This window comes from Amphiprion ocellaris, chromosome 8 (genome assembly GCF_022539595.1).
Source record: "Amphiprion ocellaris isolate individual 3 ecotype Okinawa chromosome 8, ASM2253959v1, whole genome shotgun sequence".
Classification (NCBI taxonomy): Eukaryota; Metazoa; Chordata; class Actinopteri; family Pomacentridae; genus Amphiprion; species Amphiprion ocellaris.
Window position 1 is genome coordinate 35,035,879 of NC_072773.1, and position 25,045 is coordinate 35,060,923.

A 25,045-nucleotide genomic window follows, 5' to 3' on the forward strand; every position below is an offset into this window, starting at 1 on the left:
TAGTTTCAAGCAAACACAACATATTTGTATCAACAATCATCTCCTATAACATGTGACTGCATACATGAACACACCTTAGTCTGTTATGTAATATGCATCACACGTGCAAGTCATTAGCAAGCTGCAAAACTCACAAAGATGTGTTGATCTCAAAATGTGTCATCGTAAGAAATCCTAGTTTCTGCACATGCCTGCATTATTTGTCTAAGAGTAAACGCTAAAGTGCGGCTGTGTAACTGTTAGTATGTACATATAATTAACTGGATGTTATTAAATCTTACAGTGCACTGAATAAAAATAGAAAGGCAGCATGCACATATTCTTTTATTTCTGACTTGAAGAAAAAGGTAAAATTTCTACTTGTGTGCACTTTCATTCAGTTAACCCTCCTGTTGTCCTCATTTATGGGCACCAAAAAATATTGTTTCCTTATCTGAAAAAAATCCAAAAATTCAGCAAAAAAATCCCTAAATTTCTGAAAATTTGCAAAACCTTCAGGAATAAAATTTCAATAATTCCTTAAAAGTTTCCCTTAAAAGTATTATTTTAAAAAAATCCCCCAAATTTGGCAAGAAAATTCTTGTAAATATTTTCAAAAAATGAGTAAAAATCTTCCCCCCAAAAATCCTAAAAATATCTAAAGTGATTTCATATATATCAGTAAAACTTCTAATATTTTCTTTAAGAACATTCACAAAAAAAATCAACCAAAATCCAGTGAATTTCGCTGGATTTTGGTTGATTTTTTTGTGTGAATGTTCTTAAACATTTTTAACATTTCTTTTTTTCCACCAAAAAATGTTCAAAGATTTCCCAAAAATATCGAAAATGTGGACATCAGAAGTTTCACTGTGAAAATATTTTTTTTCCCCCACATTTTCAAACTTTAAAACAGGTCAATTCTGACCCGCAGGATGACACAAGGGTTAATTTTAATCAATCTATTTTCAGCTTTGTTGTATACTTTATCTCATACATTTTTTCCGTTTTTTTTGAAAAAAAAAAAAAAAGAAATTGAAATCTGTGTGCATTTTACCCAACTTGTCTGCACTGTTTTTGCTTGATTTATTACCTAAATTCTGAAAAACCTCTGTGTATGATAAGTTGCTATGTAAATAAACTTGCTTGCTGCTGTTGTTTTGGTTTGAAAAGACTTAACCTTTGCAGATTGTTCACTAAATACCTTTTAAGCTGTTCATCTGGTGACAGATTCTCAACCACTGAGTTTATCCGCTCTCTATAGGTGTGGCTTTTAAAAGACAATGATCGCATGATGTGATCAGCACACAGTCACTCCTTTGAGTATTGACTGCAAAAATCAACTTCATTCCAATGACACAGATGACAAGATGAAGACGAAAACACGCTACATGTCAGTGAATGCCCACAACTCCACCGTTTGTCACCTAAGAAATAGTTTCAAATACTTAATCCCTTATGATAAAAAGAATGAATAAAATGTAATAAAATGCTGTGTTTACTGTTCTGCAGCATCTTCATTTGTTCTTTCTCGTACATCCACGAGCCGTAAATCATAAAGGAAGATGAAGACATTACTATATCAGTGTATGTTTTTAGAAAATGAAGCCTCATTTCTTTGACAGATTATCATTTCAGCTCAGTCCACCACAGTGACCATTTACACGAAAGACTGAGGCACGACTTTATTGGAAACCTATCAGCATCTTTGCACCTCCCACACAGGCGAACAACTCCCTTCACGGCCCCAAAGCTGAGACCTCCATGCCACCTCTGAGGGGTGGGAGCAGAGCTGATTACATAATGCTGCTCAACATCTGAGTAATAACTGCTGACACTCTCTGACCTTCTGTCTCTTCGCTGTTCCGAAGTTCGTCCTCAGTGCAGGTCAACAGGTGAGCTTCCTGACAGGCTTCACTTCTGGTCTGAGCTGTTAAATCATCATTAATATTGTTAAGGTTACCAGAAATAGCACGATTATTTGCATTGTGGTGTTAATTGTACTATTGTTATGATTGGTAGCAGAGTTATTGTTATATTTATTTGTGCTTTATTGATTTATCTCTTCATTTTTACGGCAGTCACTGAGAGGAAACGTAAGGCGTGGATGCTCCATATGGCAATAACAACAAAACATATGACCTACTTGTGGGGTTTAAAAGGCGCTGGTGGTCGATACAAACATAAAGATAACATCTGACCACAACAGAAAGCCACAAACCCCGAGAACTGCTTTATCTGTTGACCACAGCAGATAATAGGAGAAACTATACAACTGTTTGTACACTAAACTTCACAAAGAGGTGCTCATTAGAACATTAAAATAGGGATTATTAATTGCTTTGTCGGGATTGTGGTGGATTATTTATTGCCACTGCATGCAAAGTTAACTTATTTTACTTTTGAGGGTGACAAACTTAGCAGCAGGGAAATAGTAAGTACCAATCAACAGAATTTGGTCTTGGTGGTTTTCGTCAGGGGGTTATTATTTAATAGCTTGTGCAGTAATCAGCTGATGACGTCTGTCTGGGCAGCTCTGCAGAGTGGAGATAAGCAGCAGCTTTGTGCCACACCCATTAGGAGGAACCTGCTGCTTTCTGCACAAGTTATCCTCATTTCACACTTTGGTCACATGTTTGAAATATGTATGACATGTTTTGTTTTTTTCCGTAACACTCAGCCTTTAGTAATCCCAGGAGCTTCAGTATAAAGCGAGAACCTTAAAGAGAATTCCAGTTGGCTTTACTGAAGCTCCAAGGATCACCAAGAATCTAACCATATATACGACAAAAACGGGTTGAGGGTGGACTTATTCTCCTGTCTTTTTGTCTTACCTCAGAGTAAGAACAGCCTCAGTAGCTGCCATGGCTGCCTTCCTTCATCACTGCCCCTTCCTGAAGTCTGTTCCAAAGCCGGCTTTAAGGAGAACCGGAGCCTCCTTGCTGTCTATGGCGGACCAATGCCCCATCATTACCCGTCAGATCACTGTGAGCAGCTCAGCCTCTCTGGAGGCCAAGCTGAGCCTCTCACCCACCAAACCCAAGAATCACCAACTTTCCCTGTTGGACCAGAGGATGTCGTACGCTCAGACTGCTACTCAGGTGGCTGTGTCAGCATCCAAGGACTGCCCGTTCGTCTCCTCTCAGATCAGGATGGTCCGGGCCAGTGCTGAGGTTCAGGAGGATGTCCAAGATGGTAGGAGCTGCAGGAAACACACACAACACCAGAATCAGAACTTTAACAAAAGCAAATCTGACATATCAAAAGGGAATACAACAATCCACCCTCACAGATCTATTTCCTCCTGTCACAGGTTTGGTGACCTCTCTGTTGAAAGGTTTAAAGAACTCCGTGTTCCCAGCATCAGCTCAAAGCAACACCGTCACCCACCTCCTCAAAGACAACATGGGTAAGTTTAACAGCTAAACGGATCTTCTAATGAAGGTTTTTGTTTGGCTAATACCAAAGCAGTGAACTGATTTTAAGCCAAACTGTCCTTCCTGCAGTTGGCCCCAGCTATGACTACGATCACTTCTTCAGTGAGAAGATTGCTGAGAAAAAGAAGGACCACACATACAGAGTCTTCAAGACGGTGAACAGGAGCGCTGAGGTCTTCCCTTTTGCTGAGGATTACTCCATCTCCGGACGGGAAGGCTCTCAGGTGTCAGTCTGGTGCAGCAACGACTACCTGGGAATGAGCCGGCACCCTCGGGTCCTCAGTGCAATCAGGTAAAAGCAGAAAGGGTAGGACTAGAACGTCAATTTCAGTGTTTTTGGGTGTTAATGTTTAGATATAGAGGTAACAAAGTTCTTTAAGGATTGAAGAATCTAGAGACCTTAGACAAAACCATAGTTTTAGTTAGTCAAGTCATGGCTCTAGAAATGGCAGTGTTTGCTGGTTGGTCAGTCAGTGGGCCTAATAACTTGGTCCAGATCAATATTTTTACAGCTATGGATGTCTTGCATTGAAATTTGTCTTCCCTGAGGATGAATCCTACTAGTGATCTGACTTTCTATACAGCCACCATCAAGTCATTAAGTGAAATGTCTTGACAGCTATTGGGTGAATGGTCATTGATTTAGTAGAAACATTCATATTCTTAAGGTTAGACTTTATTGTTCCTGTGGGGAAATTCTTTTCCACACCATTCCACTGGATTTACAGGACAGTAAATATAGTAATTTGGGGGATCTGTTAACTTTTCATCTCAAGCCATCATCTACTGAACTTTTAATCTGTCCAGTATTTTGGTTTATGACTACATTTATGCAAATCTAGTGACAGCAATGGTGCTGAATGCCAGTTTTACCTTTAGCACAGAATGCTAAAATAGCTACCTTGGTAAACATTATTGCTGCTAAACATCAGTATGTTACTGTCCTCAGGCACAGTTGCAGTCTTTCAGTTTCATGAACATAAAAGTCTGAAGTCTGATACAAATTGCAAAGCATATATTTTATTGATAGAACCCCAGAAATTGCAAAGACTAATGAAGAAGGAAAAACATAAGCATATGTGTCTTATGTAAGATTATCTGGGCCAGATGTTGCATCTTTTCTGTTCTGGATGCCCTCAGTGAGGCCCTGGAGAAACATGGTGCAGGAGCAGGAGGGACCAGGAACATCTCAGGCACCAGTAACCTCCACGTGTCTCTGGAGAAGGAGCTTGCTGAGCTACACCGGAAAGATGCAGCTTTGGTTTTCTCCTCCTGCTTCGTGGCAAACGACTCCACCCTTTTCACTCTGGCCAAGATGCTGCCAGGTAAATACTGATCTTGGAGCCATATCAACAGATAACAGAACATCAAAGTTTGAGATTATAGAAAAGATTAAATGCATCTCACAGTTGATGCATTGAAGTCATCAGCAATGATTCTCTGTGGTGTGTTCACGGTCACGTACAGGGTGCGAGATCTACTCTGATGCAGGGAACCATGCGTCGATGATTCAGGGCATCAGGAACAGTGGAGCCAAACGCTTCATCTTCCGCCACAATGACAGTCAACACCTGGAAGAGCTGCTGCGAAAGTCAGACCCCAAGACGCCAAAAATAGTGGCATTTGAGACCGTGCACTCAATGGATGGTGAGTACCATGAAAGTCCCTATTGAGGGTTTGGTTCGGTCATTTTTATCTCATCTTGGATGCTTAACCTTCCATGTGAAAGGTGTGCAGTAGCAACCAAAAGTTTAGGCACCTACTCATGCAGAACAGAACTAAAGAACCCGGAATTTTGAAGTAACACATTTGGATTTATGTAGTGAGAAAAACTAAATTATAAGTCATCTTTGCACACTCACTTTCTGTCTGGCATTCTCTCAGCCGGCTTTATGAAGTCACCGCCTGACATGTTTTTCCAACATTCTTGAGGGACTCTAGAAGCACTTGTTGGCTGCTTTTTGCCATCCAACTCATCCCCGATCACCGCCACTGGGTTTAGTTTGGGCAATTATGGAGGCCAAGCCATATGATGCAGCACTTAATCACTCCTGGTTTCTTGGTAGAACAGCCCTTGCAGAACCTGGAGGTGTGTTTAGGCTCATGGGATGCTCAGTCATTTCAGAAGGTTGTGGTAGTCATGCTAGTTTGGTGTACCTTGAGTGCAGTTTCAGATACCATCCATTTAACTTTCTCTGCATCTCAAAAGGCACAGAAGCTGGAACCAAAGGTTTAAAATGTGGGCTCAATAGAACTGATCTAATGTCCTTTTGCTATGTTTCTTGGCCCCAGCAGTTCTTTTTCTTAGCCTCAACCATGAATTCAGTCCTGACCAACAACTGATGTGGGCTGTTAATGGACTATTTGAGGTTAACAACTCTGAAGAACTCATTCACTGCAGCAGAACAAACCTCTGGCCTTCCTTTCTGGGTTTGGTCCTCAAGAGACAAAATTTATTCCTGTGTTTGATGGGCTTTATGACAACAGTGTGTTATTGAAAACCTCCGTCACATCTTAAATTAATGACAGGTTCTTTTCTTAGTTGAGCAGTTCTTGCCATAATGTGGATTACAACAGCAGTCAAACAGGGCTATTTCCTGAAGAACTTATGCTACTACCAAACACATTAACCCTCCTGTTTTCCTCATTTACAGGCACCAAAAAAAATATTGCTTCCTTGTCTGAAGAAAACCCAAAAACTCAGCAAAAAAAAAAAAAAAAAAAAATCCTCAAGTTTCTGAAAATTTGCAAAACCTTCAGGAAGAAAATTCCAATAATTCCCTACAAGTTTCCCTTAAAAGTTTTATTTAAAAAGAAAAAAAAAAAAAAAACTAAATTTGGCAAGAAAATTCTTGTAAATATTTTCAAAAATGAGTAAAAATCTCCCAAATAATCTAACTATATATATATATATATATATATGTGTATGTGTATATATATATATATATATATATATATATATATATATATATATATATATATATATATATATATACATACATACATATATACATATATATCAGTAAAACTTTTCTGAATGTTCTTAAAAAAAACTTTTTTTTTCCACCAAAAAAATGCTGAAAGGTTTCCAAAAAATGTTGAAAATGTGGACATCAGAAGTTTCACTGTGAAAATATGTTTTTTTCCACATTTTCAAACTTTAAAACGGGTCAGTTTTGACGCGTAGGACAACACGAGGATTAAGCAATCAAGAAACTATCATTTTAACAAGGAACACCTGGTAATTAAAGAACATTCTGTGTGACAACCTCATGAAGCTGGTTCAGAGACTGCTGTTAGTGTGCAAAGCTGACAGGATGTTGAAAGATTATCAAAGGATCGAGTGGAGACCCAAATTCAGACACTCAAAGCCAAAAAAAAAAACAAACAAAAAAATTTACTAAACAAAAGAATGACAAGTGAAGAAACAAAAGAAATCCAAACTAAAAGTCCTTGGGATATCCAAAACCTAATCTGGAGCACAGGAAACCCAAAACAAAACAATCCCAAAAGGAACAACAAACAAACCTGAGGAACAGAAGGAGCACATGGAAGAAATCCAGCAGCCTCAGGCAGAGAAAAGAGGATGAGGCAGGTGATGAGCAGGCAAACATGCCGATTTATCTCCAGAGAACTGATTCAGGAGACAAGACACAGGTGGAACTGATCAGGTCAATCAAAAGAGGAAGCAGACACACAAAGGAAGGAAGTAAAATCACAAGGGACACACAGGAACGGGAATTTTTTTTACAAAATAAAACAGGAAATAACGAAACAGAACTCAAGGCAATCACGTTATTTTCTGTATAATTTCACAAGAGTTGTTATTGTGTTCGGTTTTACTATACAAGAAAATACAGGAAACTGTAAAAAAAAAATGTAGAAAAACCCTTGAATAAATTGATCTCTGGAAAATATTTGCGTCTGATTAGGAAAGAGGTATTTTAAATTCAAAGCAAAGAATTTTCTATATTTGAAATGGCTTGAAAGAAATCTCATAGTTGCAGTAATAGACTGAATGTGTTTATGTGATTAATTAGACAAATAGTGGGAAATTAATCTATTAACCTATTCCTTATTTACAGAAGAATTTAGATGTGAATAAAACAAATTAAGAAATCTAAGTCTTTAAATTAATTTACACAAAATGATCCAAATAACATGATGTGCACAGGACTTTTACAAAGTAAAACAAATAAATTATCAGTCGATGTGTGTCTTTATTAATAGAATTATCTCTCAAATTCACAATTTGTAGTTGATCAAGAGAAAGGCAGATGTGGAGTGTTTATATTTCTATCATCTACAGTTATTCAGTTAATTATCAGTCATTAATCACTGACTCCAATGAGAAAGAATCATTTTTTCACTTCAGATCTATTTTTCTGCGTTATGTTCCACCAGCGACAGCATCCATAAAGCACAGTTCTTCCAACACTAACACAAAAATGTCATCTTGATGAAAACACTTAATGTTTTGTAGAGAGTTTAATATGTCTGAATCATAACAATGACTATTTTCTCAGCATACACGCAGATCTTGCACGGTGATGACATTTGCAGCTCTACTATCCTGCTGTTCACCTATACACCGTTCTAATTATACCACCTTTATTCCCTGGGGGCTTCAGGTGCCATATGTCCTCTAGAAGAGCTGTGCGATGTGGCTCACCGTTATGGAGGCCTGACGTTTGTGGATGAAGTCCACGCTGTGGGCCTGTACGGAGCCCACGGAGCTGGAGTGGGCGAGAGGGACAACGTCATGCACAAGATTGACATCGTTTCTGGGACCTTAGGTGAGTTTCTTTGAAGAAAATCCACTTTTTGTGTCTTTAAAATTAGAATCAGAAAAAACTTTACTTATCCCCGAGGGGCAATTAGGTAGGCAAAGAGCAGCACCTTATAAAGAGCAAGAGAAAGAAAAAACACAAAAAAGGTGGATGGGCGAAAGCAGCAGATTATGTGCAGCGGCAGTAACAGTATGAGTGGTTGCTGCAGAGGTAGCAAAGGCAGTAGTGTCCATCTAAGTGTCAGAGATGTAAAACACAAGATTATGTGCAGCAATAAATAAAAAAATTAATTAAAATAATAAAAAAAAAAAAAAAAAAAAAAAATTAAATTAAATTAAAATTGCTATAAAAATAAAAATGTAAAAATTAAATAAAAAATAAAATAAAATAACAACGAAAAAATAAAAATAAAAAATAAAATAAAATAAAAAATAAAAATAAAAAATAAAATAATTTTTAAAAATTTAAAAAACAGCAACTATATGTCTGACAGTGACATTGTAATATTGCACATGAAGACAGAGTAGTTATTACACGCGAGCAATATTATACTGAGCTTAACGTTACTGTAACCCCTTAGAGATCAAGAGGAGAACAGCATTGAGGACAATGGTCTTCTCTGGGTCTTACAGGTCAAAAAATGACCAAGAAAGGCTGTCGTTCTGCTTTTTATTGTTATATTTGTCAAAGGTATGATAAATTATCCTACCCTGTTAATAAAAAAGACACTTCTGCACTGACAATGCCAACATCAGTCATGTCACTTCTCTACAACACGAGAGAGGCAAGTCAAACAGCTTCAAACTGATACAAATTAATTGGTTTTCTCCTTGTCTAAACTCTCCCTTGTGCTAACTGACACTGTCATATTGCCAACATAGCAGCAATAAGTGTCAGTGAGCGGGATGCTGCTCTCCTGTTGGTTAGAGGAGGTTCAGGAGAGCCGTCATCAGAGGAAGCAGAGGTTTTATCAGCTGGGTGTCGGCTCTACTCCCTCTCTGGCAGCGCTGATAAAACCCATCCTCAGGCAGTCGGTGCTGTGTGTAGCATTCTGAAGGAGGCAGAAATCCCTGTAAACGAGTCCTGAATTACAACATGAGTTTATCGAAGCTCTGTTAGAAGTGTTCACTAGGCAATAAACACAGAAACAAGCTCAAGTTGAATTGAAGTTGTAATGTGGAAATGATTATATGAGGCATAACGTTGCTCAAATTGAACTTATTTTTCTTAAGAAATTTCAAGTTGTTTATGACATTTGGTAAAAAGATAATTCCTTAAATGTGAAAATTTTCAGAATGTACTTTTTTGCACTAAAACAAAGGAAAAATTTGGAGTTGTCATTATTTATAGGTTATTATGCTGTGTTTTTACTGGTCCGGCCCACATGAGATCAAATTGGGCTGAATGTGGAACCTGAAGTAAGATGAGTTTGACACTCCTGATGTATAGACAGAGATGCAGAAATTCATGAAATAGTACCAGTAAAGAAACGGTGAAGCATTATTGTGAAGAAACTCTCCTGTAAAGTGTATACCTGAATAAATGTGCCTCTCTTTACTAATAATACAATCAACCTGTCATTTATCACTGTTCCAGGCAAGGCCTTCGGTTGTGTTGGAGGCTACGTCGCCAGCAGCGCCGCCCTGGTGGACACGGTGCGCTCCTACGCAGCGGGCTTCATCTTCACCACTGCTCTGCCCCCGATGGTCCTGGCCGGAGCCCTGGAGTCCGTCCGGGTCCTGAAGAGTCCGGAGGGGCAGGTTCTCCGCCGAGCCCACCAGAGGAACGTCAAGCACATGAGGCAGCTGCTGATGGATAAAGGCCTGCCTGTGGTCAACTGCCCCAGCCACATCATCCCCATCAGGGTAGGAAGGTTTAACATCGCTGCTATCTGATCTCCTGATATGATGACATATAATAAATACACACAAAACACTTCCCTCAAGATAAAAGGTATTAAAACTGTATTAACCCTCCTGTTGTCTTCATTTACAGGCACCAAAAAAATTGTTTCCTTGTCTGAAAAAAATCCCAAAAAATCAGCAAAATAATTCCCCAAATTTCTGAAAATTTGCAAAACCTTCAGGAAGAAAATTCCAATAATTCCTTAAAAATTTCCCTTAAATGTAAAAAATTACCCAAATTTGGCAAGAAATTTCTTGTAAATATTTTCAAAAAATGAGTAAAAATCTTCCAAAAAATCCTAAAAATATCTAAAGTGATTACGCCTAAATCAATCCAGAGGGACACCCCACACTCCACAAACTTAATCCTCATGTCGTCCTGTGGGTCAAACTTGACCAGTTTTAAAGTTTGAAAATGTGGGGAAAAAAATATTTTCACGGTGAAAACTTCTGATGTCCACATTTTCAACATTTTTTGGAAATCTTTTTTGGTGGAAAAAAAATATGTTTAAAGTGTTTCTTAAGAACATTCACAAAAAAATCAACCAAAATCCAGTGAATTTCGCTGGATTTTGGTTGACTTTTATGAAAATGTTCTTAAAGAAAATATTAGAAGTTTTACTGATATATATGGAATCACTTTAGATATTTTTAGGATTTTTTTGGAAGATTTTTACTCATTTTTTGAAAACATTTACAAGAATTTTCTTGCCAAATTTAGGGGATTTTTTAAAAATAAAACTTGGTATTTTCTTCCTGAAAGTTTTGCACATTTTCAGAAAGTTGGGGAATTTTTTTGCAGAATTTTTGTATTTTTTTCAGACAAGGAAACAATATTTTTTGGCGCCCGTAAATGAAGACAACATGAGGGTTAATAAATTGTAATATCAGCTTTGATTTGTCCACAAATGTTCTGATATTACTCCACCAAATGGCCACCTTTCATGGTCTGTTCTGCAGGTGGGCAACGCCGAGCTGAACACCAAAGTGTGCGACATCCTGCTGGAGAGACACAACATCTACGTCCAGGCCATCAACTACCCCACGGTGCCTCGCGGTGAAGAACTGCTGCGTCTGGCTCCGTCTCCTCATCACAACCCCGACATGATGGACTACTTTGTGGGTGAGTGTGAGGATCCTTCGTGCAATTAGGTCACGGTGGTTCAAGTAAACATCCAGTCAAGTTAAGTGGGGACAATGGCCGCCGCGGGTGATTTATGTGTGTCCTCTGGGAGTCTGCCTGCTGTGAAAGCATTTATCCACTGCTACCTTAAACTGCTCTGCAAAATGGCAGCACTCGACGGGATCAGTGACATGAATAAAGCTCTTCATCCAGCTCCCTCTGTCCAGCATTGCAGTGAAAAGTTCTTTGCCTTCCAGACCAGTGTCTTCTTCTAGCACCTCCCTTAATGTTGTGCTCGGCCTGCCAGCCCTTCTGATAGCATCAGGTGTCCATGCAGGTCTAGTCTACGTTGCCTAATGATGGTTGACCAGCGTGGATGTGAGACATATAGACTTGTTGGTGAGGTACAATTTCCAGGAGATGTTTTGTATCATCCGTAACATTCTGATAGAAGTTCCATCAGTTTCTTTTTGAGAGTGACTTTGTCCAAGATGTAGGAAATCATCAACTTTTTCAATTTCTGACCCATCTAGTGCTGCAGTGTCTCCTCAGATGTTGAGTTAAGGTGCATGAACTTTGTCCAATCCATCTTGTTTCTCGGTCTACCCGATGCAGAAGGTCTTCTGCTTCACTTAGAGTGTTTTCCAGGAGGGCGATGTCACCTGCGAATGCAAGTTCTGGGAGGACTTCTTCAGGGTGTCTTCTACTTTGACGACGCTTTAGGGTCAGACCATCGGAGGGCAAGACTGCATTCCTCAGTGCATAGTCTAAGCAGATGATGAGGAGGAAAGGTGCTAGAGGGTCTCCTTGGAGTACTCCGGTGTTTATGGAGAAGAGATCTGTGTTGTCCTCAGGAGTCTTGACTACCGCAGAAGTGTTGCCTAATGATGGTTGACAAGTGTGGATGTGAGCCAGTAGAATTTGGAACATTTTGTTTCTGTCAATTGAGTCGAATGCCTCTTTGAAATGAATGAAAACCAGTATTGCTTCCTTCTTGTGGTGTAACACCTCCTAATAATTCGAAGCGCTCTGTTATCTCTCAGTAGCAAAACTCAACGCATGATCTAAGTGTGTGCTGAACTTTTAAGCTTTAAAATGGAAATAAATAGGCATTTAACGTCTTACATATGTCTGTCCTATTTGCAGATAACCTGGTGGAGGTGTGGCAGGAGGCCGGTCTGCACCTCAACAGCCCGGCTACAGCTTCCTGCACCTTCTGCGACCGTCCGCTGCACTTCGACCTCATGAGCGAGTGGGAGAAATCCTACTTCGGCAACATGGAACCGCAATACATTACTGTGTCTGCATAATACCAAAGTGCATGTTGCAAGCTCCACTAACACTATATGCATAGATATAATACACAGTATTTGTAAGGCTAAATGCTAAAGTTCGACTTCAAAAACACAGAGAAGTTAATGTTAATGTCACGATGTTGTGTTTAAATTTCTTTAATGAAAGTGATATGGACTGAATTCCAGTATTTATTTATGTTTTCCTATATTTCTGCATTAATAAATTGCTTGCTGCCATTGATATGATTAAAGAAATGCCTCCTCCATTTTAAAAGTATAAATCCTGCACATTTGACACTTTCTTAAATCTATATCTAGGTGTGGTGGTTTGAATTAAAATGTGGTATTAAAATGAACGCTGCATGATTTCATTCAGATAGAAAAACACAATCCTTATTGTTAACTCAGTTACTGATGTTTCAGGGATAAATGTGTGAATGATGAAGTTTACTGATTGTTGTGTTTAATATTTCTATTTGCTTTCTTGTCTGACATTAAATATATTGCCTTGATTCAATTATAAAGATACTGATTGCTCACAAATACTGCTGTTATTCCTACAGAGCTAAATTGAACTTGGAAGACATAATTTAAACCATAAGACATCCTGTAAAACAGAAATGTAAAGAACAGGCACTGACATGATTGCTCTGCACATCTGGATATCCTGCGTCCAGTCTGATCGGCGCTAATTGACGTTACAAGGTCCGGCTACTTCCCGTTTGACTCTTGCCCTCAGTCTGCGCAGCTCTGTGTTCTCGCCGTCCACCAGGAGGCCACTTTCAATCAGCGTCCAGGCGTTGCTGAGCTGCTGCTCCCCGTAGTGCTGCAGCGCCCCCCGCAGGAAGCACTCGGCCACACGCAGCCTCCCCAGACCGGCCTCCACACACAGCAGGGCCTGGTCCCTGTGGAGCTCCAGGGCCTGGGTGAAGTCCTCCAGAGCTGCCCCCTCTCTGGAGCAGAGCACCAGGCTGCGACCTCTCCGACACAGATCCTCCGCCCAGACCTGAGGCTCGTCCGAGCAGCTGGAGTCGTGTTTCTGGATGACTCTGTCCAGGTCGGCTACGGCTCGCACGTGTAATCCCAGCTGTGCCAGACATGCAGCCCTCTGACGGAGATACTGTAGTTTGTGACTGCCCACTGCTTGTACTGCGACGGTCAGGAGACATAGCGCCTGATCCCAGTGGCCGCATGACGACACACTGCTGGCCTCCTGGGCTGCTGCCTGGTACAGAGCAGATGCACAGTAAACTCATTTAGAAATGCATGAATAGTTGAACTTCTCGAGGTAATGTTGAGCTTCAGTGTTAACACTTAAAAACTGAGATTCCATCAGTGAGAACATACGTTTGTCAGACAGTAATCTCTTCATTCCTCCTCATTGTCTCTATAGTTCCTGCACCAAACTTATAAGACACCAGGTTAAAAGTATGAACAAAAAACACAATTTTTCAGTGGTTAAAAACATGTAAATTATGAAAACACCACAAATTCTAATTATAAATGACAACTTTGACATAAAAAAAGGCAACATTAAGAATCACAAAAAAAGAATTCTGACATTAAGTCATAAAAATAGGAAAAAACAAACTTCTGAAATAAAAAATTTAATTTTGACTTTATATCTCACATTCTAAAGTCATTTTGACAAACTAAGAAAAAAATGAGGGAAAAATCAAAATTATGAGATAGACATTGAGATTTTGACTTTATATTTAAAATATTTCACCTTACTTTATCTTAATCTCATTGTCTCTATAATTCCTGCACCAAATTTATAAGTTACCAGGTTGATTGAAGTGTGATTCACAGTCACACTTCTTTAAAAAGAAAAAAAAAACACAGTATTTATACATATTTTTAAAAACAACTTTAACTAAGCTTTTCTTGTCGACATTGAAACATACGCTCTAAATTGGTCAACAACATCATTCTCCAAATAGCAGATTTCATTTACTACGACTCGGAGTACAACACTCCCTCAAAGGAAAAATGTTTATGTGAAAAACGTAGGTTTTAGAAACTAAAAGATTCATATAAATAACATTAAACTAAATAAAACACAGGTAAAATAAAAAAGACATTACTAAGACAAGACAACAGATCACAGTCAAGGCTATTTTGAGGAATGAATGAATGAATGAATGAATGATCATTTCTGAGTAGATCCACATTTAGATAGTGATGATAAAAATGATGAGGGGTTTAATGGCTCCACACAGAGGAGACTTACCAGAGGATTTTAAAAGTCTGACTGCGTGACACAAAGGTGGAAAAGTTTACAGGAAGATCATTGGCCAACTAAAATTCAGCCAGAAAACAGTTTCAGCTGTAATCAGGAGGTATAGATTAAGCCACAGCACCACTTATCACAGCTGCAGCAACCAGCTTCCTTAACCCTCCTGTTGTCCTCATTTACAGGCACCAAAAATATTGTTTCCTTGTCTGAAAAAAATCCAAAAATTCAGCTAAAAAATTCCCCAAATTTCTGAAAATTTGCAAAACCTTCAGGAAGAAAATTCCAATAATTCCTTAAAAGTTTCTCTTACAAGTTTTATTTTTTTAAAAATTGCCCAAATTTGGCAAGAAAATTCTTGTAAATATTTTCAAAAAATGAGTAAAAATCTTCCAAAAAAATCCTAAAAATATCTAAAGTGATTCCATATATATCAGTAAAACTTCTGATATTTTCTTTAAGAACATTCACATAAAAATCAACCGAAATCCAGTGAATTTCACTGGATTTTGGTTGATTTTTTTGTGAATGTCCTTAAGAAACATTTTTAACATTTCTTTTTTCCACCAAAAAATGTTCAAAGATTTCCCAAAAATGCTGAAAATGTGGACATTAGAAGTTTCACTGTGGAAATATCTATTTTTTTCCCCACATTTTCAAATTTTAAACCGGGTCAAATTTGGCCTGCAGGATGACATGAGGGTTAAATGACATGATAGTCAGTGAGTTATTATCACAAACAGACCAGTGAGCTTCAGCCTTGGCACAGTGGCATCAAAAACAATCCCTTGCATGCTGTTCCATAAAAAACTTTTTGACATCCTCTATGTCAAATCTCTCTAAATATTCCTTCATCTTTATCCTGTACCGTCAGTTTGTACGATATTTTTCCTGCTCGGTGTCACTCAGCTCTTGCTTCTGTCTGTTTGGTTAAGTCAGATTAAGGTAATATGCTGTTGCAGATGCCCTGTCTTTCTCAGGTTCTCAACTACACTGCTCTCCTCAAGCTAAAGAAACATTTGTTGTGATATGTTCAGATGTAGCTTCCTGAAGTGACAATTTATTTAATACAGCACATGCAAAACTGACACAAACACAAAGACACAAATCCTTTTCTGGTAGCCGTCAACTAGAACGCTCTAGCTCCTGGAACAGAACTGATATGAGTGCATTGTTTTTATTCCTCGTGGAAATGTCTGCACATAAAACAAATTTGCTGAGGCTGGTGGAATAAAAATGCCACCCAATCCGGCACAGCACTGAGTCTGGGATTCCTTCACATCAGCTTACCTGTGCCATGCATTTTCGCTGATTAAATGGGATCAGTGCCAGCAGGAAGTCCAGGCTGGATGGATCTTTCTCGGTCAGTTTGCTGAGCCTGCGAGCGGCACTGCGGTAGTTCTGCCGCCAGGCCTCCACCACGCCCACCCGAGCCTGGGGCGCTGCGTCTCTCGGCTCCTGGCCAAACACCTGGCACAGGTGAGCGCCGGCTGCCTTCACTTCACCTGCAGCAGATAACAGGAGGAAGGATTACTGGAAACAAGGAGCAACAGCGGTGATGGCGATTTCAATCAAACTGGCAACACCACAGGGTAAATCACAACCTCCAAACCTGATCATTTCCATTGAAATCAAGAATCTAGCAGCAAAGTTTGGCAAAACTACCATCTCACCTTTAGCCAACAGTATGTCCACGTAGAGGAGATGCCATCTGGGGTCTCTGCAGTCGGTCCTCATCAGAGCTCCACCAATTACAAACGCCTCTCTGACCTGCTCTTCGTGGCAGGGAACAGAACTCGAGACCACAATATCTGAGAGATTTTTACGACAGAACTGATGCAGCCAGTTGCAGACCAGCTTCTGTGCTCTGTCCTTGAGTGACAAGATGTCTTTGGTGACCAAATCAGTGTTGATCTGTAGCGCTGCGAGGATGTCCTGAGTGCATTCCTAGGGGGGGAAAGGAAAAGGGTTGAATTTTACACTGAAACTGAACCTACATTTTGCCAACATACATTCTAATAACATTAAATATTTGCATGTTTGTATGCATCTTTTGCCTTTAACAGTGTTTAACCAGGTAAAAAAAAGTTGGGGGGCAAACATTTTGAAAATAAGACCCCACACTAATTAAATCAAGTCATTTTGATGCCAAAATAAGCTTTCAGACAGAAGGTAAGATATGGAATCACTTTCTGGCAGGTGGGAAACTGCATTAAATCAGTTGCATTAGTTCTTTAAAGGTATTTTACCAGGTAAAAAGGGAGTAGGTAGGAAGGCAGGAGATGGAAATACTTATAAAATAATTTGAAATAAAATTCTCTACTTGTCCTCAAAGCTCTTTCTAGCACAGATTCTCAGGTCCTCTGGCAGACGTCTAATTATTCCAAAGTGCAGAACAAAAATGTTTGCTGTGGCAGCTTTTTAAAAATAGTATCATCTATTATAAACCTAATTGTTTTAATGTTTTGGATTCATGTAAAATGCTCTATTCCAACTGCTTCATTGTTTACACCTTGACTGTTTCACTATCAGCATGTCAGTTATCTGTGGAGTTTGACAGAGAAGGAAAACAAAAGAGTGCAAACTGTACCAAATATACAGCATGTTTTTGTTTTAACTCACTGAATACCTTTTGTTGATTCAGCATCAGGTATGTGAATCCTCTTCCACAGAGAGCCTGGATGTGTTTGGGATGCTCCTTCAGAATGGCGCTGAAGTCAAATATGGCCGTCTTTCGTTGGCCCAGCAGGGCGTAACACCTGGCTCTCCCCAGCAAAGAGTCCACCGCCTCACCACCTTGAAAAACCACATTAGAGCACTGGTTTTACAGCTTTTGGAGTATTATTTTATCTAACTTCCATGTATTTGTGTGTCAAAAAGCATGGATCCAAACGCATAGAAGATCAGCACATATGATAAACAGCTCTGGTTAAATAACACATAGCCAATCTGTCTGTTTTGTGTTAAGTGAAATAAAAACATGTTTACCTGCTAAACTAAAGCCAAATCTAGACTTATGTTTTGTGCCAACCATTATCTTAATGTATCAGCCACTATTAACGTAGACCAGGGGTGTCCAACATGCGGCCTGAGGGCCAAAACTGGCCCTCCAGAGGGTTCAATCCGGCCCTCAAAGTGTAAAAATTACAGAGAAGACATTAACTGCAGACTGTAAATTTGTAAAACTATGAATTTAAAATAATTTGTAGACGATGACAAATTGTTTTGATCATAAAGTAAAATACTAGATTGCCCATTGTTCTTTTGTCATTTTGTTTCTCATCCTTGTTATATTTTGTCGTGTTTTTGTTGTTTTTTGTCTTTTTTTTGTCTGACTTTTGCCATTTGTCTCATGTTTTTGTCGTTTTGTGTCTCATTTTCATTGTTTTGTGTTTCCTTTTTGTCTCACTTGTGTTTTTTTGTCTTACTTTTTGTTGTTTTGTTTCTCGCTTTTGTCATTTTTTGTCTCGTTTGCATCATTTGTGTAATTTCTTGTCTCGTTTTTGTTGTTTTTCCATTGTTTTGTCACTTTGTAACTATTTTGTATAATTTTTGTCTCTTTTTTGTTTTGTGTCATTTTGTTTTTTGCTTTTGTCATTTTTTGTCTCATTTTGTCTTGTTTTTGTTGTTTTTTGTCATTTTTTGTCTGACATTTGTCGTTTTGATCATAAAGTAAAATGCTATAATGTTCAGGTCCAGACAGCTGTGACTAAGTGTTGTGTTCCTTTGTAAACACTCTGTGATCTGGAAGTTGTAATGTGGAAATGATAAGTTGAGGCTGAATGTTGTTGAAATTGAACTTATTTTTCTTAATAAATTTCAGGCTGTTCATAATGTTTTGTGAAAAGATAATTCCTTAAATGTGAACATTTTCAGAATCTACTTTTTTGTACTAAAACAAAGGGGAAAAGGTGGAGTCGTGGTTATTTATAGGTTATTAAGCTCTGATTTTACTGGTCCGGCCCACTTGACATTAAATTGAGCTGAATGTGGAACCTGAACTAAGATGAGTTTGACACCCCTGACGTAGACCGACTAATACCAGTAATTTATCCATCAGATTCTAATCACCAGCGGCCATGATGGCGATGGAAAGGTAAGCCACAGCCTCCCTGACGCCGCTCTCTTCTCTTGTGCCGTCCAGGATGCGTTTTGCAGCTTGGTGACAGTGTCCCTGCAGCAGCGCTCGGTCCTTCTGCTGCGCCACGGCCAACAGGGGGCGCAAGCAGCTGGTATCGCCACACAGGATGAGCTTTTTGAGCAGCTGCAAGGAAAACGGACATGAAATCTTTATATATTTCACTGTAAAAACTGCATAATTGAGGAACAAGAATAGTAAACCTCACTCCAGATTGGCTAAATCTAAATTTGACATTTATTATATGATAATGGATATAACATGTTTTCATGAGTACAGTAACTACACTGCATTTTATTAGGCTGATATGTCACGGTCTGGAGTTTTCGTTAATTTCCTGTTCCATTTTGTAAAGATCCCCCTCCTTGCATGTCTCTAGTTGTTTTCCTTCTTCTCTTTTGCTCCGTTTCCTTCCTCAGTGATTGCCCTCATTAGTTTCAAATGTCTTGTATCAGCTGGTTCACTCTGTCTACATAATCCTGTGTCTTTCTTCTCTCTTTTGTCAGTTAATCATGTTTGCTACTCTTCCATTTAGGCTTCACTTTATTACCTTGTTTTGTTGTCTGGATTAAATGCCTGTTTGCCGTCCTAGTTCTGCTTCTACATTTAGTTTTTGTACTCTGTTTGCTCTCGCTTTGCCCGATTTGAGTTTTTGTACTTTTCTGATTCTTTTGTTTTTTTGGACTTTCGTGCTTTCTCTAGATTCTCTAGCCGTCTTGTGTTTACTCTCCAATCTTTTTGATAAGTAGCTTTAGTTTAATTTAAATTTTCTTTCGCCACAACCCACCTACCATTAGTATCTGTCTGTTTGGGTTAAATTTTCTGAATTTCCCACGACAGTTATGTTGCAGCATTTAACTAAAACGCCGTGACAAAAGACAAACCGTGCCCATTTAATGTACATATAAACAAATCATTGGTTCTCTGCACATCTTTTAGCAAAATGCAGCTGAAATGAGTGCATCTCAGCTCAAAGAAACTATTTCTCTTTTACTCTTTCACAGTCTGAATTAAGCAATGTGCTCCAGCTCATTTTTCTACTCTGGAAATTCATTATTGCTTAATTTTGAGCTTAAAAAAAAAACAACAATTTAAAACTAAATTTGAAGATTTCGATGCTCACAAGAAACATGACTCCAGCAGTTTAATTAATCCTTGAGGATTTTGAGGCTGAATCAGCTGATGTGGGACACGCTGTAGATGAGGCTGTTCTAATAATTCTCTCGTTGTAGTTCTTCAAGTGGCATCTCTGTCGTGCTATATTCGCATGTGTGTTCCTGTGGTCGGTGTGGTGAGATATGAAACGATCTGCTGTACCAATATTTGGTGGCACCAGGTTTCACAAACGTCACCTCAGCTCTAACCCTATTTGACAAACCGTGTTGGTGTTTCACACTAATGTACCTGGTTGGTGTCATAAAGGAAACCTCTGTGCAGCTGCAGCAGAGCAAGTCGAGCCAGGATGGGAGCCCGAGGATTGGTGGGCCCGATGGAGAGCAGCAACCGGTAGGCTTCCTCCACCCGGCCGAGCTGGTACAAGGCGTCCGCTGCCAGGATCTGAGGCCCGTCGGCGTTCGGCTGGAGCTCAATCAGTAACACAGCGAGGGACTGGACTCCGGCAGGGGTCCTAATGCACAGGAAAAGACATGCATGAAAAGATTACTCAGAACCAAGATCATAAACTGAAACATTTTGTTTAGTTAGATGAAGATTAGACCAAGATCTAAATAAGTGATGTGAAAATTGTATGTTTAACAGTTATTAAGTTTAGGTATGCGATACACCACAGGTTGTGTAACTTCTTGTAAAAGGAAAAACACATTAACAACGTGAAGTAAAATCAACCACGAGCTCTTAGGATATCAAACATTACCAGTCAAAGTTTGCACACACCTTCTCATTCAATGCTTTTTATTTATTTGTATTATTTTCTACATTGTAGATTAATACTTAAGATTAACACTTTTTTGTTTACAACATACTGTAGTTCCACATGAATTCTTTTATAGTTTTGATGTCTTCAGTATTAATCTACAATGTAGAAAATAATAAAATGAAGGTGTTTCCAAACTGTTGACCAGTAGTGTAGATCACCTATTTGTTCATTAAATGTAAATGTATCGCTGTTGTTGGGGAACTATTTGAAATTACCAGAGTAACTTTTATGGACCTCGGTATAATTGTTGAAGAACTGCCTAGAGGTCAAAAAGGTTTGAAGCCAACCAGAGATGATATGTTTACACTCACGAAAGGTTTTTGTCTTTGGAAAGATTGATTCAGCATTTCTTATGTTGTGGAAAATTAAACCATAATGTTTAAACTTACAACCTATTTACAGCAAGCCAGTAGGAAAAGAGTTTATGTTGACTATAAAAGCTGAGGAGTGAAATCTCTTCCCCACTACAATGATGCACTTCCATCTCCATCGTGTGAACAGCATTGAATTTACAGACAATCCAGCAATGTGTTTGTTATCTTAATCATGGGGAGAACCCCGATGTAAAACTTCAATGACAACAATGGTACAGCTTTTTTTTTAGTTAAATTGAAAATGAAAATTACAGCAGAGAAAAGACCTACCCTGATCTGTGGTTGTCTCTCTTTGACGGGGTCTGCTGCTGGTCCTCCTGCTGGACCTGCTGGGGGTCTTCACCAGGACTGGACTTTGATTTGGGCTCTCCAGGACCCTCCAGCATCACCCGTCCCTGCTCCAGCAGAACAGTGAACAGCAGCCCCCTGTAGTTCCACGGCACCAAGCAGCGAACAGTCAGAGCTGTTTCCTGAGGATTCAACCTGCTGGCGGTCACGTAGTCCAGCGCTGTGAGGTAGTTTAAGCCGCCCATCATGCGCAGGAGCCCCCGACCACAGAGGGCCCGAACACAGCTGGATGGGTGAGGAGTGTTGTGCTCAATGACAGCCTGGAAGTCCTCTAACGCCCCCTTGTGGTCGTCAGAGAGAAGTCGTGCATATCCTCGAAGGACCTGGACTGTGTTTTGATAGCTCTGCTGACACTGAGCGGCAGCTAGCTGGCTGCAGATGGAGAGAGCCTCTTTGTGTTCCCCTCTGAGGAGAAGACAGTCGGCCAGTCGTACCCTCAACTCCCTGCCTCCTCCGTCAGGCTCTAAATGGCACAGAGTCCGTAGCTGGGTGATGACGGGGTCTAAAAGTTCAACTCCTTCTGTAGATCTCAGGTCTGCACGGATGAGAACTCGCTCTCTGTAACCAGACAGGCCCCTCTCGGCCTCCTGACGGAGATGGTTGCGAGCAGCCACGGCAGTGCTGTGATCGGTGAAGAGCTTCTGGAAGTAAATACGAGCCATGGCAGGGTGGATCTCAAAGGCTTTTCCCAGATCTCTGCACTCCTCTGCAGTCCTTCCGCCTGCTGAGAAGCAGGCGGCTGCTCGGCAGGTTAATAATCTGGCTCTCCTCTCAGGAGTGTCTGGGGATAACTTGTCTGCTGTATCTTCTGAGATTTTCTGACCATCATTCAATAGAGTCGAATACACCTCTGCACTGTCCCCAAACCTGCCTGTCAAAAACAAATATGCCGCCTGAAGTTCCTGTACGTCTCTGTTGTCTGGTGAGAGGTCCAACAAAAACTCAATAATTGTAGAAGAAGCCTCCACGTCCAACTTCTCATTCTTCTCTAATGTCGCCGCCCAGTGGCTGTCAAATGTCAAAGAGGGACAAATGAGCATCATCTGGTCGGTAAAGGCCTTCACTATTTTGGATAGATGTCCGGCTTGTCTGCTCCTCACCAGTGTGACGGTGTCTGACTTGTTAGTTTGGTAAACTTTGAGATAAAGCTGCAGTCCTTTGAAACTGTGAGGCTCTGAGAACAAACAGGCCAAAGCTCGAGTTATCTCTAACAGAACACGAGTCGAACCGTCCAGGTGAGAGTTTCGTTTCCCCTCGAGCAGAGCAGTGCAGCGAGCAAAAATCTCCTCGCAGCCGTGTCCGCCGCTCTGAAGGAGAGACTCCATTTTGAAGATGGTGGCGGACAGATTGTTGGGGCTGAGCGTGGACAGGAACACGGCGGCAAGGCCTTTATTCAGACCCTGAGCCGGCTGGTGCTCCCCGTGACCGTCCAGCCATCCTTCTAGAGTAGAAATCACCTCACTCAGGCTGGATCTGTCCAGTTTGCGCATGTGGGACACTGCAGAGGTGGCGTGAGTCCTGAAGGCAGACATGTACAGGGAGGTCGCTCTGTCCAGCTCTCCAGCCTCAAGGAACTTGTCTCCATCCTTACAGAGCTCTGAAACGTTGCCTCCAGGTCGAACCAGTGCAGTCATGATCACGCAGGTTTACTGTGTTTAGTAAAGAAAACATGCATCCGGTTAAAAACAGGAAATTAGAATCACATTTTAAACTTTAAAGTAGGATTATCAGCAAATTGTAACAAAATAGGACTTTATTAACAGCAATAAGCAAGCAAGCACAATACCAGGACAATAAAAGCAGCTAATTATACATTGCAATTTACATCTGTAATTTGCCTGCTGTCGCACGTCAAAATGTCTTGAGTAAATCAGGTTTTTGGTTGACAGAAAGCACTGAGATATCAGCTTTATAGTGACATAAAAAATAATAGTGGTGGAACGCATGGAAAATAAATGTTTTATCAAAGTAAAAGTTTGTTTTGCTGAGTTTTTTTCTTTTCATCACACTTTATCCTACTCCACTAAATTTTAGAGAGAAATATTTTACTTTTCACTTCACAACATTTATCTGAAAGCTTCAGTTGCTTTACAAATTAAGTTTTTTTTTTAAAGAACTTGTAACTATGACAACGGTATAATACAGCTGAAACAACCTGTTGATTTAACAATTAGCTGATTGACAGGAAAGTATTTGGTCACTATTTTGTTCCTGTTAAGTGAGTTGTAACTTTAAGAAAAGTGCCATATAAATGGAGCATGATTATTTATGTTAAAATATTTCATGGTTCCAGCTTCACAAATGTGTAGCCTTTGTGTTATTTTAACAATTTCAACGTATATTTTACCATTTTGAGGACAAAGCAATCAGGTGTCCGTCTGGACTTAGCATTTCTCAGGATAGAATTGAAGGTTTAAACTAGCCTTTTCCTAAGTCCTGACTTAAACCCCATCAAGAACCAGTGGACTGTAATGAAGAAATAGGTCTGAGTCAGGACACATTTAATTGATCTGCACTAATTGTGTTAAGAGGACGGTCAAAGATGCAACCAGAAGCTTGCGGATGGCGACCAACTTACAGAAAATCTGGAATGATTCAATGAAAGGGCCAACATGCATGATTGTTTTTTGTGACAAAGATTCACTGGTTTCAGTGATTTTATCATAGAAAATTACAAGTTGGAGGAGCCTAAGTATGAACTAAAGTATGCAAACTTTGCGGCTGGACATGAAGACTTTAGTGTAAAAATAACACTTAAAGCAAACATTTACAGCACAGAAAAACAATATCAGCTGCTACCTGAGTTACCAAACTAAAGGTTAAACTTTAATGTGACTAATTTCTGCACTAGAAGACACATTATCTCTGTTGTGTTGCTTCCTTTTACCCACCTGCTTCCCAACAGCGAAACAAACAAACGGTGGGAGTAAAAACAGAGACTCCAAACACAAAGTCACCGACACGGTTTGACTAGACAACAGAAAACCTGCGCCTCATTTCTGTAATTCAATCGCTTTGGGCTCGTAGTTACCAGGACGACAGGACAACAGGAGCCGCAGCGGAGTTTTCTGTCGTAAAAAGTCTGAAAAACACGCAGAAAACAAGAATATAACAACAAACTGACCGCAGAGAGCCTCACATCTCTCAGACACCTCTTCTTCTTTTTTTGTTTCCGTTGTTCTCGTGAGCTCCGGGTCCGGTTGCTAACGGAAACGCTCGCGCTCACACCGAGACCGCAACACCGTGGAGGCGCGCTCCCGCAGCCAGCCTCACGGCAACATCCGCGCACTTTTTTCCGGCGATTAAATCTCTTTCTTTGCGTGAAACGACCGGAACGTCTAGGAAAAACGAAAGTCACGCAACGTTGAGGAAAAAAATAAAAATAAAAAGAATTTAAATGTCACCAAGTTCCATTTTACAAAGAAGCAAAAAGTGCAACTAAAGTGAACTTTTGATGTGAATAAACTGTGTGTGGTTTTGTTATG

At 39.8% G+C, this 25,045-nt stretch overlaps 2 protein-coding genes across 3 annotated transcripts; one reads left to right on the forward strand and one right to left on the reverse strand.

Annotated features, from left to right (window-relative positions):
• Positions 1 to 1,714: 1,714 nt before the first annotated feature.
• Positions 1,715 to 13,040, forward strand: alas2 (aminolevulinate, delta-, synthase 2). Its single transcript, XM_023292615.3, has 10 exons — positions 1,715 to 1,874; positions 2,819 to 3,174; positions 3,293 to 3,388; positions 3,486 to 3,708; positions 4,557 to 4,741; positions 4,884 to 5,063; positions 8,048 to 8,212; positions 9,803 to 10,071; positions 11,071 to 11,233; positions 12,380 to 13,040. The coding sequence occupies exons 2-10, from the start codon at positions 2,844 to 2,846 to the stop codon at positions 12,541 to 12,543; spliced, it is 1,776 nt and encodes a 591-aa protein (XP_023148383.1). The 5' UTR covers positions 1,715 to 1,874; positions 2,819 to 2,843; the 3' UTR covers positions 12,544 to 13,040.
• Positions 12,669 to 24,822, reverse strand: ttc34 (tetratricopeptide repeat domain 34). 2 transcript variants are annotated; one of them, XM_023292614.3, is made up of 8 exons: positions 24,685 to 24,822; positions 21,483 to 23,209; positions 20,307 to 20,529; positions 18,836 to 19,028; positions 17,394 to 17,560; positions 16,438 to 16,711; positions 16,055 to 16,269; positions 12,669 to 13,753 (listed from the first exon to the last, which is right to left on the reverse strand). In XM_023292614.3, exons 2-8 carry the CDS (start codon positions 23,192 to 23,194, stop codon positions 13,217 to 13,219), a joined length of 3,321 nt encoding a protein of 1,106 aa, XP_023148382.2. In that variant the 5' UTR covers positions 23,195 to 23,209; positions 24,685 to 24,822; the 3' UTR covers positions 12,669 to 13,216. The 2 variants fall into 2 exon arrangements, with proteins under 2 accessions (XP_023148382.2, XP_023148381.2); XM_023292613.3 differs by having other exon boundaries at positions 24,452 to 24,793.
• Positions 24,823 to 25,045: the final 223 nt, after the last annotated feature.